The sequence below is a fragment of the Scyliorhinus torazame genome, chromosome 13 (genome assembly GCF_047496885.1).
Source record: "Scyliorhinus torazame isolate Kashiwa2021f chromosome 13, sScyTor2.1, whole genome shotgun sequence".
NCBI classification, from domain to species: domain Eukaryota; kingdom Metazoa; phylum Chordata; class Chondrichthyes; order Carcharhiniformes; family Scyliorhinidae; genus Scyliorhinus; species Scyliorhinus torazame.
In genome coordinates, this window is record NC_092719.1 from 54,616,168 (window position 1) to 54,636,644 (window position 20,477).

Sequence of the window (20,477 nt, forward strand, 5' to 3'; positions counted from 1 at the left end):
CCAGTTTTTATATTGGCAAATGCAGCAGCCATTTTGGACAAAGACCCATCAAATTAGAGATCAATGAACAATTTATTTGCTTTAATTGGAGCTCAGCAATACCGTGGAAACAATCATTCCGCATTTTGGTTTCATGTATCACATGTTTTTAAACTTTGGATTTGAGGCCTTATAGATTATTTTTCTGATATTTGCTTAATTTACGCAATCATGCTGGTTAGTGGGCCAAGTGTGAGACCACCATTATCTCAGAGGACCTTTTGGGGGAAAGACAGATTCATTTTCAACTTCATTAGGGAAAATCTGACAGGCCAGTCAGCTCCCTCACATGTATAATTGGCTGACATGATCAATAATAAAGCTCTATGCTGTTGCAAGTATGAAGAATTGTATATTTCTTGTTGGGAGTGAAATGGAGTTAGCATCATGATGCAGATTTGCCAGATGTGAATTATTGTAAACCAACTCTGGTGTCAAATCTTCCAAGTTACTCACTCTATTCTCAATCAGCAATGTGGGAAAGGGCATTTCATCAACGCCATCAAGCAGCACTTATTCACCGATAACCTGCTCTCTGTGCTCAGTTTGGGTTCTGTCAGGACCACTCTGCCCTTAACCTCAATGTGACTAACTTTTGTAGAAAACATTCCAGAGATGTGAGGAGATATGCTGCCTTGATGTCAAGCACAGCGTGTGGCAGTAAGGAGTCCTAGTAAAATAGAAGTCGATGGAGATCTCCACTGTCCTGTCAGATTTTCCCTAATAAAGTTGAAAACGAATGGAGATCTCCACTTTGAGTCATACCCAGCAAAAAAGGACGTTGATGGTGATTGTTGGAGGAAAATCAGATTGGGCGCAGGACATCACTGCAGTAGTTTCTCAGAGCAGTGTCCTCAGCACAAATATTTTCAACTGCTTAGTCAATGACCTTCCTTTCATCTTAAAGGTCAAGAAATAGCAGTGTCCAATAATTGCAGTGTTCTTTTCCATTCAATGTTTCTCATCTAGCAAATAAATCAATGTCTGCATACATGGTGATATCCAACCTTGGGCTGATAACATGCCTCTTAATAGCCAGGTAATGACCATCTTCAGCAAGAAAGCATCGAACCATCTCTCCTTGACATTAAATGAAGCATCTAAAATTACAACATGGCTGGGCAGACTAGATGCAAGAAGGATGCTCTGGGTGTGGAGTCCAGAACCAGTTTCAAAATATGGGGAAGACCATTTAGGACTGAGATGAGGAACGATTTCTTCACTCAAAGGGTAATGAACCTGTGGATTTCTCTTTTTATTAAAAAATAATCTTTATTAAAGGTTTTCCTAAAATATCAATAACAAAATGAGAAAGAAAAAAGAACCCAACAGGATTAAGTACAAAACACAATCTAAAAAAAGCAACCCCCCAAAACCCTCCCCCACTGTACCTAAATAATAAATTAACATGAGCACCCCGACTTAACACAACAGGTGTTTACACCCCCGCAGACCCTCCAGTGTAAATAACATAAACAAAAATAAAGTAAACCACCCCCCACACGCTGCTGCTGCCATTGACCAATGTTCATCGTTCTGCCAGAAAGTCTAAGAACGGTTGCCACCGCGTAAAGAACGCTTGTACCGACCCTCTCAAGGCGAATTTCACCCTCTCCAATTTAATGAACCCTGCCATATCGCTGATCCAGGATTCCACGCTTGGGGGCGTCGCATCTTTCCACTGAAGGAGAATCCTTCGCCGGGCTACCAGGGACGCAAAGGCCAGAATTCCGGCCTCTTTCGCCTCCTGCACTCCCGGCTCCTCTGCCACCCCAAATATTGCGAGCCCCCAGCCCGGTTTGGCCCTGGATCCTACCACCCTCGACACAGTCCTCGCTACGCCCTTCCAAAATTCCTCCAGCGCTGGACATGCCCAGAACATATGGGTGTGATTTGCTGGGCTCCCCGAGCACCTAACACACCTGTCCTCACCCCCAAAAAACCGGCTCATCCTTGTCCCGATCATGTGTGCCCTGTGCAGCACCTTAAACTGTATGAGGCTGAGCCTCGCGCACAAAGAGGAAGAGTTCACCCTCCCTAGGGCATCTGCCCACGTCCCTTCCTCAATCTCCACTCCCAACCCCTCCTCCCACTTACCTTTCACCTCCACCACCGAGGCCTCCTCCTCCTCCTGCATCACCTGGTACGTTTTCAAGATCTTCCCCACCTCCCCCCCCCCCCCCCCCCCCCCCCCCCCGAGAGCACCCTGTCCTGTACTGTGTGTGGCAGTAGCCGCAGGAATTCCACCACCTGCCGTCTGGCAAACGCTCTTACCTGTAAGTACCTGAAGGTGTTCCTGGGGGGGGGGGAGCCCGTACTTCTCCTCCAGCTCATCCAGGCTTGCGAACTTCCCATCCACAAACAGGTTCCCCAACTTTCGTATCCCTGCCCTGTGCCACCCCGAAAACCCTCCACCTGCTCTCCCTGGGGCGAACCGGTGGTTCCCCCGTATTGGGGTCCACGCCGAGGCCCCAATTTCCCCCCTGTGCCGCCTCCACTGCCCCCAGAGTTTGAGGGCAGCCGCCACCACCGGACTCGTGGTATACCTCCTTGGAGGGAGCGGCAGCGGTGCCGTTGTCAGCACTCCCAGACTCGTACCCACACAAGACGCCATCTCCAGCCTCTTCCATGCAGCCCCCTCCCCCTCCATTGAACCTGTGGATTTCTCTACCACAAAAAGCTGTGGAGGCCAAGTCACTGAATCTGTTCAAGAAGAAGATAGAGAATTTTTTAAAATATGACATCGAGGGTTATGGGATTGAGATCAGACTATCGGCCATGATCATATTGAACAGTGGAGCAGGCTCGAAGGGCCGAATGATCCTCTCCTGTTCCTAGTATCTAGGACCTACCATTATTGAATTATTTGACTATCAACATCGTTTATGGTGGTGGTGGGGGGGGGGGGGGGGGGGAAGAGGCCCACCATTAACTAGAAACTTAGCTGAATCAGCCACACGATTATGTGGCTACAAGCGCAGGCCAGAGGCTAAACATTCTGCATTGCATAACTCAACCCCCAACACCCTAAAACTATTCATCATCCTTCCACCATCTAAAAAGCACAAGTCAAGATTGTGATGGAATACACTCTGCTTTCTTGGGACAAGTGCAGCTTCTAAAACATTGAAGAAGCTTAACACGATCCAGGGCAAAACAGTCCACTTTACTGGTATCTCATTGCTGAGGCTGGGAAATGGCTAACATTGTGCCATGAGGCATGATGGTAAAAGAGGGTAACAGACCTGTGTGTGAAAAGCTGCAGCTGAGCAAAATTAGTTTCATGGGAAAAGGAGGATCACAAATTGCACATCTGGACTCTTCACTGATAACACTTTGTGTTGAAACAGCAAAAACAAGACTCGCATAGCGCAACTGATGCCTGTATGGGAAAGGATTGTTTAGAAGAAATAAATATAACCTTATAAAAAGAAGTTTCCGAGATTTCAACAGTGGGGATCAACATTCGCGGAGAAGAGACTGGGGTTTGGAACTCAGAGAATAATAAACCCTCCTGAATGGGCTTGGCCAGTTCTCTCCATCGGGTAGTATTTTGAATTCAAGATGAGAGTCTTGAAACTTGTGTAACTGTTCAAATTAGTGCATAACTAAAGTCTTATTGGGTCACATAAAGTTATATTAAATAAGTTTGTATTGAGTATAATCCAAATTACGACTGCTTTGTCGGTTTCATCAGTTGAAGCCAGTAGAGGCGACAACATCATCTTAAACATTCATTTCTTCCACCCTGATGCACCATGACTGCATTATGTACCATCTACAAAATGCACTGCAGCAACTCACCTGGACATCTTCGAATGTGTCCCCCATGCTCATGAACTCTACCATCTTGAAGGACAAGTGCAGCAGATGCAGTGAAAACACCACCAATTCTAACTCACACACAATCCTGACTTGGACATAATCTTTATTGTTGCTGGGTCAGCATTGTACTGTGGAAGTACTTTCACCACACAATCTTGCAACAGTAGCTCACTGCCTTCTGAGGGGGTAAGTTGGGACGGACAGTAAATACTATCTCATCGACTACACCCACATTCCATGAATGAATTAATGAAAATGGCATCACAAACTCTATCATCTCTGCATTGGAATTACAATTGAACCCAATTCAGATATCCTTAATAAACTCATATATTCAAATAGTGGTGGTTCCTGTAATTATCAGCTTCAGTATTACAATGCTAATTATTGAATATTAATATGAAAATCAAGGCAATGGTCTGACAATTAGCTTACACTTCAAGTTCTTCAAGAAGAGATTATTTACTCACGGAAAAGCTAAATGTGGATGTTCGAATCATGAAAACAGTTAAGAGTTGCAGTTAAAATAACTGTCCTTTTTATTAAACATTAAAAATTACACAATTTACAAAAATGATACAAGAATTTACAAAGAAATTATTTAGATTGAGGTATTGGCAAAGGAACATGTAACAGGAGAATATAAATTGAAGTAAAATCCTGGATACAGAGCGAGTATGGTCAACATAACTAAAGTATTAGTTATTATAGCATCTAAACTGCTAATTGTTCAAATTCTTAAAGTTTAGTGAGAAGTCTTACAACACCAGGTTAAAGTCCAACAGATTTGTTTGGAATCACGAGCTTTTGGAGCACAGCTCCTTCCTCAGGTGAGTCCAAACAAACCTGTTGGGCTTTAACCTAGTGTTGTAAGACTTATTACTGTGCCCACCCCAGTCCAACGCCGGCATCTCCACATCATAAAAGTTTAGTATCAGTGGATAGCAAAAATCACTTAGTACTAACTCCGGAATGGGAATCAGATGTAAGGTTAAACTTGACTTCCAAGATGAGCACACTCAAAATCGTTGTGGGACTTTTGGTCCACCCAATACCAAGTCAGATCTTGTCTCGATACCAGATTTGGACTTGGACTGTATTCACAATGTAACTGCAACACGAGTGTGACTTCACACCAATGCTACAGGTGTAATACAATTGTACTGTGAGTGAACAGGTGACAACTATAAACTAAATTTCTTTAAATGGACTAGTTTCTCACATCAGATCTTGCCATAACTTTTAGCAAGGTAACACTGAATAGTGGCAGTGATATCCCTGACATTTTATTTGGGGGGGGTGATGTAGGATTGAAGAGGAAATATGTTAGATTTGTAAATTTGCTTTCAAAGAACAAGTATTAATAAATAGAAACCCCATTCAACCCATCTACCATACTAACATTCTAATCTTTGAAACAATCACTGCACATTCTAATACAATCCATTTCAGTACTTAGAAAATATTCCAAAGTCTATGAACACAAACAAAATCCATATAATGCTGCCAGAGTTGTGCTCAGTTAATGGAATGTGAAAGTTGCTTGCAAATCCTTAAAATTATACAAGATCATTCAGTGGGGGCAGCTTATATTAGAATTGTATCTAGACATTCTAGATCCACGTCTTCCTTAAGAGATGAGAAAAGTTTGGCACCAGTTTCGTTTTCAGTAGCACCAGGCAATAGTTGGATATGACCCCTTCTGCTGTTCATTTCTACAACTTTGAAGGTAATATCTGACTAAAATACAAGTCTCAAAATTGAGGTTTCAATGTATTTTTTAATTGTGAAGAAAGGCAACTATGGAAAGCTTATTTTAATTGTTTCTTTAAAATGTAACCCTGCAATGCCCCCCCCCCCCTCTTAAATAACTCACTTTTTGGCAAGTGCAAGTAATGTGATGAATTGAAAAATGTACTTGTGCATGCCCACCTTCACTATGACTGAAGTGCTGGCCAAGTAATTCCAATTCACGCTTTTGCACTCAATCTATGGACTTAAGAATCAAATGAAAACAATTCATAAATATTTGCTGAAGAGGTGTAGTCAAAAATAAACAGCTGTTATGCAATCTCTCTCATTTCTGTGGCTCGAAGATTGATTTGTCATTTTGATCATTCAAATACAAGCTTACAAAACCACACATTAAGCAACCAATATTTTATGTCAAGCTGAAAAGAAAGCAAATGCTTTCACAAGATCGAGGCTCAAGATATTTTGGTTTGTACACTAGATTTCTTTTGGACCGCAACACATGATTAAACCAGAACCCTTGCGTATTTTCCTCTCAACTCCTTCCAAATGATTGGCTTTTATTAGCCCCATTTCAGATAATGGTGTCGTCAGAATTTCCTGTATTCGAGCTCAAGCTGGATCAACATCCCACCCGCCTAAAACAGAACAAGGCTGACATTTGAATTTTACACAAATCATTCATGTCGACTCAGGCTCAAAAAAGCCTTTTACAGGTCCTCAGTGGTGCTCTCCCAAAAGGGTCACCTGTGGTACTGATTTCTATTTGGTAACACTGGGAAAATGCAGTACCACCTTCACTGGTCCATGTTAAACATCAGCAGTTGTGTTGGGAGCACAGTTTCTACAAGTTGGTTTCCTTTCAGCAGAGATTCTTCTAGCCAAAAGATTTATTCCAACAGTATATTAAACCCCAAGGCTCAGAAGCCTGGAGACATTGTTCCATTCCAGTTAGGCGCTGCAAAGACAGCCAGAGATCAGAAGATACATACGAACAGTTACTACCTGCATATTGGTCAGCCATTCACAACTGGTAGTTTTCTTGTACACTGGAGGATAAAGGATCAGCGATGAGTTCATCATTCTCCAGTGATTTAAAACAGGCCATCTAATTAGCAATTGATCTATTGAAGTTAGACTGGATATTGTAGGCTGGACAAGACTCTCGGGTAATTCATCTTGCCTCACCAGTTTTTAAAAAAATCTTGAAGCTACAAGTTTTCATCAACAAATACACGAGAAAGATGGAATACCCACAAAATATTCCCAACTCATGCGATCACAAGCCCTGTAAATGTAATGATCTCTAAGTTGCAGCAATTAGGGAGTTTATTAACAAACATTCCAAAAAGCAGCAAGAAGGTGCAAAACAAGAAACAGGTGTCGCAATTGCTTTGAGGTCCCCAGTTGCTTAAATATTTGCAGCAACCTCCCCGCAGTCATACTCATCTGTGGCATATCAGCTTTAACTGCATTCAATACTCTTGCGAACTGGCGAATACACCTTTGAATCAGCCATTAAAACATTGGCATTCCCCATTTGGGATGCCTGCGTGGACGATGCCAGTGGTAGAAAAAGGAGGTAGTGAGGTGGGACAAGAAAAAGACAACAAAACACATGTTCAACAAGTAAATTAGAAGTACAGTGGTGTCGAGAATACGCAGGCAGTCCAAAAATAAGTTAAAAGTTCCCTGAAGCTTACAGATGTTGAAATCAATTGACGTGTTAAGACAATATAAAAGGTTTATGGAGGGGGGGGGGGAGAAAATAAATCCATCGTATCTGTGTCCCATGTTGTTGAATTGTCAAATGTCCCATCATTTTTTAAAAAACGTGATCACGGCACTCTCACGGGTCTTAATCTGATCACGGGGGACAAGTTGACTTTCAGGATTTTTTGAGCCCTTTGACGCGCTTTGGAAACGCTTTCATCCGAAGACGAATCCTCGACTTTTATGATGGGGAAGGTGGTGAGTCGGAAAGCCACGGTCTTCCTGGACAGGGTGCCCCGCAAGACCCTGCTCACAAGCTGGGAAGGCGAGGGCTTTGTGAGGCCGCCTCCGCGCCCCGCGGGCGCCGGCTCCCCCGCCTTCCTTTGTCTCCTCCGCTGAGCGCCGGGCGCCCTGCCGGCGGCAGCTTTGATGTGAGGCGCGGGCTTGGCCTCGGGCACCGCGGAGCGGCACGAAGAGTACCCGTACACGTCCTTGCTGCGGAGGATGACCGGCGAGAAGCCCTCCTCCCGCATGCTGCACAGGAAGTCCCACAGCTCCACCTCCGAGTTGTGAAAGTCGCTGCACTTGGGCATGAAGATCTTGAGCGCATCCTCCAGCGCCTTTGTTCCCGCGAACACCATCTGCGACCTGGAGTAGACCACCCGCTCCTCGGCAGCGAACACCGCCATGGCCAACCTTCAACTCTTTCCAATTGCTCTCCCGGCTGAGGGTGTGGGCGAGGACAGGGACTTCGCCACCAGTGAGAGAAAGGATAAAGAGGAGGATTTGGAACGGGGGTGGGCGGGGGGGTTGGTCAGCTCTCTCTCACTCCGCCTACACACATACCCCCCCTGAGCATGGGCAGAAATCTTCAACAACAACAAAAGCCACTCACATTTCTCTCAAGATATCCTTGGGAAATGAGGAACAGCCCCATCCGCCGCCCGCTTATAAACCAGGAGCCCTTCCAATACGTCAGCCCAATGACTCCACCCAGCCCCTAATCCAGAGAGAGAGACACACACACACACACACACAGAGTGCCCTGAACAGGAGCGGCCAACTCACTCACTCACCCGCGCCGAATGTCCTAAACACTGGCATGGCCAGGGGCAGACAAACACGTGGGGAACAGCTTTCAGGGGATCGAGAAGGGGCTGGACACAGTCTGTTCAGGGAACATCTGTGGGGGGGGGGGGGGGGGTTAACTTCAGCCCCAGCAGCCCAGCCAATGTTTTCAAGAAGATCTAAATCCCTTCCTCAAGCTTCAACCGCTTTCTTTCCAATGGTGGAGCTGGGTTTTGCTCTTCCAGGAGCGCGGGTACATCAAACCCCAAGGGCATTTTTGTTTTAAAAGCCGCAGCGTGATTGTGATTGATGGCAGCATGAAGGAACAGTGGAGGTTGTGATCAAACACAGAATCCTCGTGTAATCATGTGGAAGTGTGCTCAGTCGAATATGTGTATTTCATGCTCGCTCCAGAATGAGACTTGGCAGGTTTATCTCTTCCAAATGGTTGATCCTTGTATAAACAGGTGCTTGGGATTTGAGCTGTGTTTTAAATCCTTTCCGTTTAACCAATGGGTTTATTTTTGCGCGATTGACTGCAGCGCCTAAATTTGCAAGGCATCGTTGAACGCTGCAACAACAACTGAAAGAAGCTGAGTAGATTAGAAATATTCAATGATCCAATATTTCATTTCAGTGAATACCATATTTATAACTTGGTCTATTTACTTATCAATTTAACAATCCGCACAACAGTTTACATCGACACATTCTACCCTCCAGCTATCTCAACTTTGCTCACCCATTTGGAAAGAACATATGCTAAATTTCGCATTTGCAACAAATTTGTGTCACTCATTTGGGTTTAATAACATATCTGCTTTGAGATAGTGATTCTGCTGTTGTCATCCAGACCCACACAACTGCAACAAAAAAACTGGATGCTGGAAATCTGAAATAAAAACAGAAAATACTGGTGCAGGCAGCAACTGGAGATAGAAAATACATTACTTTATTGGCATTTTGCATTTAAAAAACAGAACTTTGCAGACAAAAAAGATACAGGAACAACACTAGTAATAGTCAATGTAATAGAAACGACAACACATGAGTCCCAAGCTGTCATTGTGTCCGTGACTGAGGTCTCTTAAGATTATTTACAATAGTTTTCAAAATAAATTCAAAGTACCCAATTCTTTTTTTTCCAATTAAGGGACAATTTTAGCGTGGCCGATCCACCTAGCCTGCACATCTTTGGGTTGTGGACTTGAATCCCATGCAGACACTGGGAGAATGTGCAAACTCCACACAGATAGTGACATGGGGCAGGGATCGAATCTGAGTCCTTAGCGCCGTGAGGCAGCAGTGCTAACCACTGAGCCACCATGCTGCCCAGACATTATTTATAAAAGTGTTTGTGTATATTATACAGTATTTTTTAAGGGTTCTTACTGGGACTCTTACTACTTAGCGGCTAGAGTTACACTCAGCTTTATCCATATATTTACATTCGTTGCTGGGACCCAGCCCCTCATTTGCAGATTGTCTTTGTTTTGCTGGTGGGGGTGGGAGGGGGTCGGGGGGGGGGGGGGGGGGAGTCCTGTTCCCACCTTGAGTTTTTGAGGGAGGATAGGTTGGTCTGTCTTCCTGGTTTGGCCTGTGTGGGAAGGTTTGTGTTCCCTCCAGTGGATGGCCCTCCTCCCCACTCCTTCACTGCTGTTTGCGAGCTCCCTTTCATCCAGGGTGGCGTTTCCTGTCCCCCCTTTCTGCCCCCTTCCTTTACCCCCCTTCCCAGCTGTTCCTCCCTTCCCTCCCCTCCTGGTTAACTGATGGTTGCAAACAGGTCTGTGAAGACACTTGTGAGCTTTTTCCAATCTCTTAGACCCCTTACTGGGCTAAATCGCTGGCTTTTAAAGCAAACCAAGGCAGGCCAGCAGCACGGTTCAATTCCCGTACTAGCCTCCCCGAACAGGCGCTGGAATGTGGCCACTAGGGGCTTTTCACAGTAACTTCATTGAAGCCTACTTGTGATAATAAGCGATTTTCATTTTCATTTCATTTATTGCGAACTATATTTTTTCCAGATTCAGGAACCCGGCCAGATCAGACAGCCATTACAAGGTCCTGGGTGGCACTGCCGACCTCCAACCTTGCTGAATTCTCCACCTGGCGATCAGTGAGGTGAAAGCCAGGGCATCTGCACCCTTTCCTGTCCAGAACTCTGGAAGCTATGACACTCCAAAGACCGCCATCTGAAACCCCACCACCCTGGACATAGTCCCAAAGAAGGCTGTCCAGAACTCACTGAGTTTGGGGCAGGACCAGAACATGTGAGTGCGGTTGGTCGGGTCCCCCTGACACCACTCGCACTTACCTTACACCTCCGGGAAGAACCCGCTCATGTGTGTCTTGGTGAGGTATGCTCTGTTCACCACCATGAGTTACGTCAGGCTTAGCCCCCCTCAGAAGGAGGTGGAGTTGATCCTGTGCAGTGCCTCGATCCAGAGTCTTCCCCCTATCTCCATGCCCATCTCCTTCCCCCATTTCCGTCTGGTCTCATCCAATGGGGTCCTGACCATTTCTATGAGTCGTGTGTAAATGTCACCACACTTGTCATCCCCTAACCAGTCCAGCAGTACCATTGTGTGCAGCAATGTGTTTTCAGATCTCTGGGGAACGTTTTTGTCTCATGCAGAGAAAGTCACACAGTTGCAGGTACCTGAGCTTGTTCCCTTCTGAGAGTTGGAGCTTCTCTGTGAGTTCCCCCAGGGGTCACCAGTCTATTGTCCGCATACATGTACTCTACTCTCAGTATCCCTCTGTCCTCCCTCTATGTCTCAAATGTGGCATCTATCCTAGCCAGTGTGAACCTGTGGTTGTTGCAGATGGGAGCCTCTATGGACATCTCGCCAAGTTTGAAGTGGCGCCTGAACTGGTTCCATGTCCTTAGGGTGGCTACTACTACTGGACTCCAGGAGTTGTATGGTGGGGACCGGGAGTGGTGCAGTGGGCAGAATTCGGAGAGATGCCCCATGCAGGAGGTATCCTCCATCTGGACCCAGTCCGACTCCGGTTCCCTTAGTCACCCCCTCACCCTCTCCATGTTTGCTGCTCAGTGGTAGAATAGGAAGTTCGGTAGGGCCAGGCCTCCCACATGTCACCCTTGGTCTTACGTATTGTAAGAACTCTTCCCCTCCAGACGAAGGCCATGAATAACCTGTCGACCCTGATGAAGAAGGATTTGGTGATGAAGATTACAAGTGATCTGAATACGAAGAAGAACCTAGGCAGCATGTTCATTTTAACCTTCTGTACTCTTCCTGCTTGCAGGTCCCTCTTTATCTACTCCACCAGGCTGGAGAGGTTCCATTTATGGAGCCTCTTCCAGGTGTGGGACGCTGAATCCCCAGGTATCTGAAATCAGCTTGGGTCACTTTAAATGGTAGTTCCTCCAGCTCCGCTCCTCCCTCTCGGGTAGAATTCGCTCTTTTACAGGTTGAATTTGTAACCCGAGAGGGCCCCAAATTTCCTAAGGAGTCCAGTTATTTTTCCCATGCTGGCTACAGGGTTGAACCCGTAGAGGAGCAGGTCATCCGCATAGAGCAAGACACTAAGATCTCTGCCTCCTCTCTAAATGCCCATCTACCAATATGCCGATCTAAGGGTCAAACCAGCGGTTCAAATGCTAGTGGAAACAGGAGCGAGGATAGCGGGCACCCCACCTTGTTCCCTGTGCAGCTGTAAGTATTCGGAGCTGGTGGCGCTCGTCTGCACGCTCGTCATAGGAGTGCTCTACAGGAACTTCACTCACGTGGTGACCCCTGCTCCTAACCCAAACTGTTCAAGAACCTCCATGAGATACCTCCATTCTACCTGATCAAAGGCTTTCTCAGCATCTAGTTCATTCCGAGAAGGATTTTCCCCCTCCCCCAACAGCTCCACCAACATCCTGGCAAAATACTCCGTCGGCCTCGCTGTTGGCCCCCACCACCCTCTGCAGCTCCTCACCCATTGAGGTGAGTTGATCACTGTGTTGCAACAAGGCCTTTTCCACTCCCTTCAATTTCTCACCCTGCTCCCGGATCTCGGTCAATGTCCTCGGCACCGCTGCTTTCACCGGGGCAATCGCCTCCTCCACCAGCACCTTCAATACTGCCATCCTTTCCTTTCTCATCACCTCCATGTGCTTTGCGAACTGTTTTTCAAGTTCCACAACCATCACCTCAGTCATCCTTTCTGCCATGAACAGTACGGCCCCACCCAGTGACCCCAGCTCCCGCCATCCTTCCAGTTGCCAAGCCGACCCTTCCACTCAACGGTGAACCTTCATTTGCCCCCTTCTTCACGGCAGCTTTTCTTTGGGTTTTGAACATCCTTCTTCCTTATGTTTTCCTGCACTTATTGAACCAAAAATTTCCCCTGGGACCGGGCATTAAATTCTAAAACATCAAGCCTTGAGCAAGAGCCACACAAGGTGCGACCTGCTCCTACATGCCGCCACCGGAAGTCCGTGTGGGGGATTGTTATTGTATTTGTTTGTTCTTTCTTTGCTTGTTCATTGATGAAAATGTTGAAAATGAGGACACTAAAAAGCTTTTTAAAAAAATGAGTAGGCCTTGTGCACATGGAAGAAGAAGGAGAATTATTTTCTCTCAGGTGATGGAACCTCCACGGGTCTACCCCCTCCACTGCTCCAGTTCAATTCCTGTGTCACATCTGATATGTTATGTGTCCTGGGATTGGATCTGTCCTATGTCGGGTCCTGTACACAGTTAAAGTCCGCCCCATAATAAATCAGTGGGTGTGCAGGTCTGGGACTCCAGCCATCATTTTTTTGACAAATTCTGTGTCGTCCCAGTTTTGGGTGTATATATTTACCGGGGCCTCTAGTATCGCCCCCTTGGCCCGTCACCATGCACGTCATTGTGAATGATACAGTGCTGTTGATTAGTATGGCCACCCCTTGTCCTGTATCGAAACATGAATGAAGCCACCCAGCCCTTCCTTACCCACAGTCGGTCGCTCTATCTAAGATGTGCCACCTGTTGGAAGGCTACATCCACCCTCAGATTCTTGAGATGGGTGAGGACTATGGATCTCTTCACCGGCCCATTGAGGCTGCTCATGTTCTATGTTTTATCTGGATGGTAGGGGGGACTGACACGACTTTAATGGTGTCAAACATATTCACCCTGTGGGCCCGGCCTGTTCATCCGGGCTTGCCCTTGCTCATGGGTCAATCAAGAATGGCTGCTGACTACTTCCTCTTTTTTGCCATCCCATGCCACCATCTGTGGATCCTAGCTCAGGCGGCTGAGGTTTCCCTCGCCTCGTCTTTGCTGGTTTTGCAGCTGGGCGGCTGATTCTTCCCCATTTTACTTGGCAGTGCGGTCAACGGGAGTTAAGCTGGGGGATTATAGGTACTTTTGGTGCCTTCTTGCTGGGGCTAAACGGCCGTAGTCGAAGATCTTACATGAGAGCCACCTTTCGTGCGACCGCTCAGGTCATGGCCGCCGCCAGACGTAGAGAGAGAAACGTTTTGGGTCAAGGACCGGTCAGCTCTGTTTCTTTCTCCACAAATGCTGCTAAACTAGCTACATTTCCAACATTTTCTATTTTCCTTTCCCGTTGTGATTTATTTAAGAGAAGTGAAGATGGCTCCATAAGATGAAATGGATTTGTGATTGGTCCAACTGCAAACTATTTTCTCTTTCTGATCATATGCTTTATGTCACTGAATAATGAGACCACTGCATATTATCTTCATCAACCTCGCCGAGGCATCCATCCAGTCACGTGAGGAGAAGTGATCTATTTCAGCTGCAGAAAACTGGCTGCCTGCTGAAGCTGCTCAGAGTGATCTCTTCCTTCCCTGACAACATGAGGGGAAGGCCAACAATGACGGGGCAACATCCAAGCACTTTAAGATCAACAGTGGTATTAAACAGGATTGTGTTCTCTCCCTGGCACTGGCATATTCTCTTCGCTGATGTTTTATGCCTTCAGTTTATCCACAGAGGGTGTCTACTTGCATCTCAGAAGTTATGGAATGATGGACAGCACGGTGGTGCAGTGGTTAGCACAGCTGCCTCACAGCGCTGAGGTCCCAGGTTCAATCCTGGCTCTGGGTCACTATCCGTGTGGAATTTTCATTCTCCCCATGTTTGTGTGGGTTTCGCCCCCACAACCCAAAGATGTGCAGGGTAGGTGAATTGGCCACGCTAAATTGGCCCTTAATTTGGAAAAGTGAATTAGGCACCCTAAATTTAAAAAAAAAGAAGTGATGGAATGATTTCCCACCTGTGACCCAAGACAGAAGATCATCAAGTCCTCATCAGAAACTTGATCTATGCTGTAAAGTGTTCGGTTTGACTATCAACATTATAAATATGTTGTCAGGCCAGTATTAATCAGCATTGACAATGTGATTCTGGAGGTTGTTGATAGCTTCACATATCGAGGCTCCACAGTCACCAACAATCTGTCACTGTATGCTGAAATCATCAGGTACATTGCAAAAGCTGCAGCTGATATGTCTATGTTGGGTGAGAGAATGTGGAACAAGCACAACCTGACTGAGAACAGCAAATTGCAAGTCTGCTAAGCCTATGTCCTCTGTACGCTTATTAATGAGAACCCAGCCAATCAATGCTAGGCAGGCAAAACGGCTAAACATTTTGCAGCTTTGTTGTCTTAATCATGTCCTCAGCATCTCTTAACTGACAAGGTCACCAACTCGAAGATCCTGGGGTGTGCTCATTCCATCATCATACACTCATTAATAAACCAACTGTCTATGAAGAATTCAACATGTTCATCAGATGGGGGACAACGATATATCCAAAGCCGTTTTGTACAGTGTACTGACCACTGGGTCACAACCGTTTTGGCTTACACACCTCCACTACAAAGATGCCTTCAAGTGAGATATGATGGTGGACATTGATACAGTCAACTGGTGGACAGCTGACAACTGCCAGGATCTGTGGAGGAGGAAGAAAAGGCGAGGAGAAACAAAATGTTCAGCTGGCAGAGAAGAGAGCCCAGAGAAAACAGAGGTCAGCGAATTCTGCACTGCCTCAATCCGCGACCTTCATCTGAAGCAAGTGAGGCAGAAAGTGCCATGTCATGGTAGGACTCCTGAGCCACACCAGCTGATGTTTAACACAGAGTTGACCATCAAGATGCAAACCATTGTCTCATGAGAGAGAAGGCTGGGGACTTCCGGTTGCAGCTATGCCTAGGTAGGTTGCACGTTCGGCAGCTCCCGCCGGGAACGGACTTTTGGGCTCTTCAGAGGGGCCCCAACGGCAATTGTTCGACGGTTCCCAGTGTGGGAAGGTGACAGCAAGGTACCCACAACACTACATGGATTGGACCAGGAGTGGAGCGGTTAAAAAAGTGATCCTGGTGCAGCGGAAAGTGCGAGGGAGGAAAAGCAAGATGGCGGCGGGTGGAGACCAAGCAACACGGGCGCAGTGGCCGCAGGAGCAGCAGGAGTTCCTTAAACGCTGCTTTGCGGAGCTGGAGACAGAAATGCTGGCGCCAATGAAGGCGGCGATTGAGAAGCTTGTGGAGACCCAGAAGGCCCAAGGGGCGGCGATCCGGGAGGTGCGGCAAAAAGCCTCGGAGAACGAGGACGAGATCTTGGGCCTGGCGGTGAAGGTGGAGGTGCTGCACAAGACGTGGCAGGAAAAATTTGAGGACCTGGAGAATAGGTCGAGGAGGAAGAATCTTCGGATTCTGGGTCTCCCTGAAGGAGTGGAGGGGCCCGATACTGGGGCATATATGAGCACGATGCTCAATTCGCTGATGGGCGCGGGAGCTTTCCCGAGGCCCCTGGAGCTGGATGGGGCTCATCGGGTCCTGGCAAAGAGACCCAAAGCCAACGAGCCGCCAAGGGCTGTAGTGGTGAGGTTCCACCGCTTTATGGACAGAGAGTGTGTCCTGAGATGGGCCAAAAAAGAGCGGAGCAGCAGGTGGGAGAACACGGAGATCCAAATTTACCAGGACTGGAGTGCGGAGCTGGCTCAGAAGAGAGCTGGTTTTAACTGGGCTAAGGCGGTTCTCCATCGGAAGGGGGTGAAGTTCGGGATGCTGCAGCCAGCGCGATTGTGGGTCACGTTCCAAGATCGGCACCACTATTTTGAAACGCCTGATGAGGCATGGAACTTTATCCAGTCTGAAAAGTTGGACTCAAACTGAGGGTTTGTCGTGGGGGGATGTTTACTGTGTTTACTGCGTTTGGGGAATGTTCTTTTTGTTTTGGTGCTGGGTGGGGATGGGTGAATGGATTTGATGTGGGGGCTGTGGGAGAGTGTGGGCATCGGTGTTGGAGAGGCAGGGCACCGCGGAGGAAGGGGGGGGTGGAGGCCCGGGAAAGGGGAGATGGGGTAAGGCCACAAAAAGGAGCTGCGCCAGAGGGGGCGGGGCTGGCTCAGTTGGAAAGCGAGGGCTTTTTCCCGCGTTAGGGAAGGATGGGGGCAGGGCCGGGGGGGAAGGGTGGTGCTGGAGAGGAGCGCACACTGACTGCCAGGGGGTGGGGGGATTCTCACACTGGGGGGTCGATGGAATGGCGGGAGAGGCCGGGTTCAGCAGGAGTCAGCTGACTTACGGGAGTGTCATGGGGGGAGCAAAATGGCTAGATGAGGATCTAGCGGGGGGCAGGGGGGGAACTGGGTTGCTGCTGCATTGGCCAAAGGGGAGCTGGAAGTAGGAGAGGTAGTCGGGGCGGTGGTCCGCCGCCTGGGGGACTGGAGGGTGTGGGAGGCGCGGGCACGTGGCTGGCCTAGAAAAGGAGACAGCTAGTCGGGGGGGGGGGATGGGGGCGGGGCAATAGCCCTCTGATCCGGCTGATAACTTGGAATGTGAGGGGCCTGAACGGGCCGGTCAAGAGGGCTCGGGTGTTCGCGCACTTAAAAGGATTGAAGGCAGACGTGGTTATGCTCCAGGAGACACATCTGAAGGTATCAGATCAGGATAGGCTGAGAAAGGGATGGGTAAGTCAGGTCTTTCATTCAGGGCTGGATGCGAAGAACAGAGGGGTTGCAATACTGGTGGGGAAGTGGGTGTCGTTCGAGGCACTGAATATTGTAGTGGATAATGGAGGTCGATATGTGATGGTGAGGGTAGGTTGCAGGGGGTGCGGGTGGTACTGGTGAACATATATGCTCCGAATTGGGATGATGCCGGATTTATGAAACGCATGCTGGGTCGGATTCCGGATCTGGAGGTAGGAAGCTTGATAATGGGGGGGACTTCAACACGGTGCTTGGACCCAGCACTGGACTGTTCTAGGTCCAGGACGGGTAAGAGGCCGGCTGCGGCCAAGGTGCTCAGGGGGTTTATGGACCAGATGGGGGGAGTGGATCCATGGAGGTTTGCCAGGCCGCAGGCCAGGGAATTTTCATTCTTTTCCCACGTCCATAGAGCCTACTCCCGGACAGATTTTTTCATTTTGAGTAGGGCGCTAATCCCGAAAGTGGAGGGAACGGAATATTCGGCCCGCGCCTCGCACACCCTCCTTGGACCACGCCCCGCATTGGGTGGAGCTGGAGTTGGGGGAGGAGAGGGACCAGTGCCCGCTGTGGCGCCTCGATGTGGGACTGTTGGCGGATGAGGGGGTGTGCGGGCGGGTGCGGGGGTGCATTGAAAGATACTTGGAAGCCAACGACAACGGGGAGGTGCAGGTGCGGGTAGTCTGGGAGGCGCTGAAGGCGGTGGTCAGGGGAGAGCTAATCTCCATTAGGGCCCACAGGGAGAAGAGAGAGGGGAGGGCGAGGGAGAGGTTGGTGGGGGAGATTTTAAGGGTGGACAGGAGGTATGCAGAGGCCCCCGAGGAGGGGCTACTTAGGGAGTGACGGAACCTCCAGACTGAATTCGACCTGATGACCACCGGGAAAGCAGAGGCACAGTGGAGGTAAGCGCAAGGGGCTGCGTATGAGTATGGGGAGAAGGCGAGTCGGATGCTGGCACATCAGCTTCGTAAGAGGAAGGCAGCGAGGGAGATTGGTGGAGTGAGGGATAGAGGGGGAATACGGTGCGGAGTGCGGTCAGAATAAACAAGGTACTTAGGGACTTTTATGGGGATCTGTACAGGTCTGAGCCCCCAGCGGGGGAGGAGGGGATGCGACGATTCCTCGATTAGCTGAGGTTCCCGAGGGTGGAGGAGGAGGAGGTGGCTGGTTTGGGGGCGCTGATTGGGCTGGAGGAGCTGGTTAAAGGATTAGGGAACATGCAGGCGGGGAAGGCCCTGGGGCCGGATGGGTTCCCGGTTGAATTTTACAGGAAATACGTGGACCTGCTGGACCCGTTGCTAGTGAGGACTTTTAATAAGGCGAGGGAGGAGGGGACCTTGCCCCCGATAATGTCCAGGGCGCTGGTTTCTTTGATCTTGAAGCGGGACAAGGATCGATTGCAATGTGGGTCACGATCTCGCTCCTCAATGTTGACGCTAAGTTGCTGGCGAAGGTGATGGCTACGAGAATTGAGGACTGTGTCCCGGGGGTGATTCATGAGGACCAGACGGGATTTGTGAAGGGTAGGCAGCTAAACACAAATGTGCGGAGGCTCCTCAATGTGATTATGATGCCCTCGGTGGAGGGGGAAGCGGAGGTAGTGGCAGCTATGGATGCGGAGAAGGCCTTTGATCGGGTGGAGTGGGAGTATATTTGGGAAGTGTTGCGGAGGTTTGGGTTCGGGGAGGGGTTCATCAGTTGGGTCAGGCTGCTATATAGAGCCCCGGTGGCGATTGTGGCTATGAACCGGCGGAGGTCGGAGTACTTTCGGCTGTACTGGGGGACGAGGCAGGGGTGCCCCTTATCCCCCTTGTTGTTTGCACTGGCAATTGAGCCGCTGGCCATGGCACTGAGGGAGTCCAGGAAATGGAGGGGATTGGTTCAGGGGGGAGAGGAACACTGGGTGTCGTTGTATGCCGAAGACCTGTTGTTGTATGTGGCGGATCCAGTGGAGGGGATGGCGGAGGTCATGCGGATCCTTAGGGAGTTTGGGGACTTTTCAGGGTATAAACTCAACGTAGGGAAGAGTGAGCTCTTTGTGGTGCATTCAGGGGACCAGGGAAGGGGGATAGACGAGCTACCACTGAAGAGGGCGGAAAGGAGCTCTCGGTACCTGGGGATCCAAGTAGCTAGGAGTTGGGGGGGCCTGCACAAGCTCAATTTGACGCGGTTGGAGGAGCAGATGGAGGAGGATTTTAAAAGATGGGATATGCTGCCACTCTCACTAGCAGGTAGGGTGCAGTCAGTCAAAATGACGGTCCTTCCGAGGTTTCTCTTTGTGTTCCAGTGCCTTCCCATTTTGATCCCCAAGGCCTTTTTCAAACGGGTAAGCAGGAGCATCATGGGATTTGTGTGGGCGAATAAGACCACGAGGGCGAAGAGGGTGTTTCTGGAGTGTAGCAGAGACGGGGGGGCTGGCGCTGCCGAATTTGTGTGGCTATTATTGGGCAGCCAATGTGGCGATGATCTGTAAGTGGGTAATGGAAGGAGAGGGGGCGGCGTGGAAGAGGCTAGAGATGGCGTCCTGTGTGGGCACGAGCCTGAGGGCGCTGGTGACAGCACCGCTGCCGCTCTCGCCGACAAGGTACACCACGAGTCCGGTGGTGGCGGCAACGCTGAAGATCTGGGGGCAGTGGAGGCGACACAGGGTGAGGTGGGAGCCTCGGTTTGGTCCCCGATTCGGGAGAACCATCGGTTCGTCCCGGGAAGGATGGATGGGGGGTTTCGGAGCTGACATCGGGCAGGGATTAGAAGAATGGGGGACCTGTTCATCTATGGGACATTTGCAAGCCTAGGGGCGCTGGAGGTGAAGTTTGGGCTACCCCCGGGGTATATAGTGCCAAGAGCCCAGCCATGACACCATTGAGGCTGGATTCTCCGTCGGCAGAATCCTCCGCTTTGCCGGCAGCGCACTCATGTCCTAGGATTTCCCGACTGTGTGGGAGTGGCCACAATGGGCACAATTGGAAACCCCATTGGCTGGCTACCGGGACAGAAGACCCACTGCCAGCGTGGGTGCGCCGTGCTAGAAAACGGGTCTGGCGGGGTGGCACAGTGCTGCAGTGGTTAGCACTGCTGCCTCGCGGCACCGAGGACCCTGATTCGGTCCCGGCTCTGGGTCAC

General features: G+C 49.1%; 1 protein-coding gene across 1 annotated transcript; it reads right to left on the reverse strand.

Moving 5' to 3' along the window:
* Nucleotides 1-4,379: 4,379 nt before the first annotated feature.
* Nucleotides 4,380-8,423, reverse strand: ccdc71 (coiled-coil domain containing 71). Its single transcript, XM_072471535.1, has one exon. It carries the CDS (start codon nucleotides 8,016-8,018, stop codon nucleotides 7,455-7,457), a length of 564 nt encoding a protein of 187 aa, XP_072327636.1. The 5' UTR covers nucleotides 8,019-8,423; the 3' UTR covers nucleotides 4,380-7,454.
* Nucleotides 8,424-20,477: the final 12,054 nt, after the last annotated feature.

Bases quoted from the DNA above. Each gene is read 5' to 3' on its own strand.
- ccdc71 (XM_072471535.1), bottom strand. From the start codon at position 8,018: ATGGCGGTGTTCGCTGCCGAGGAGCGGGTGGTCTACTCCAGGTCGCAG.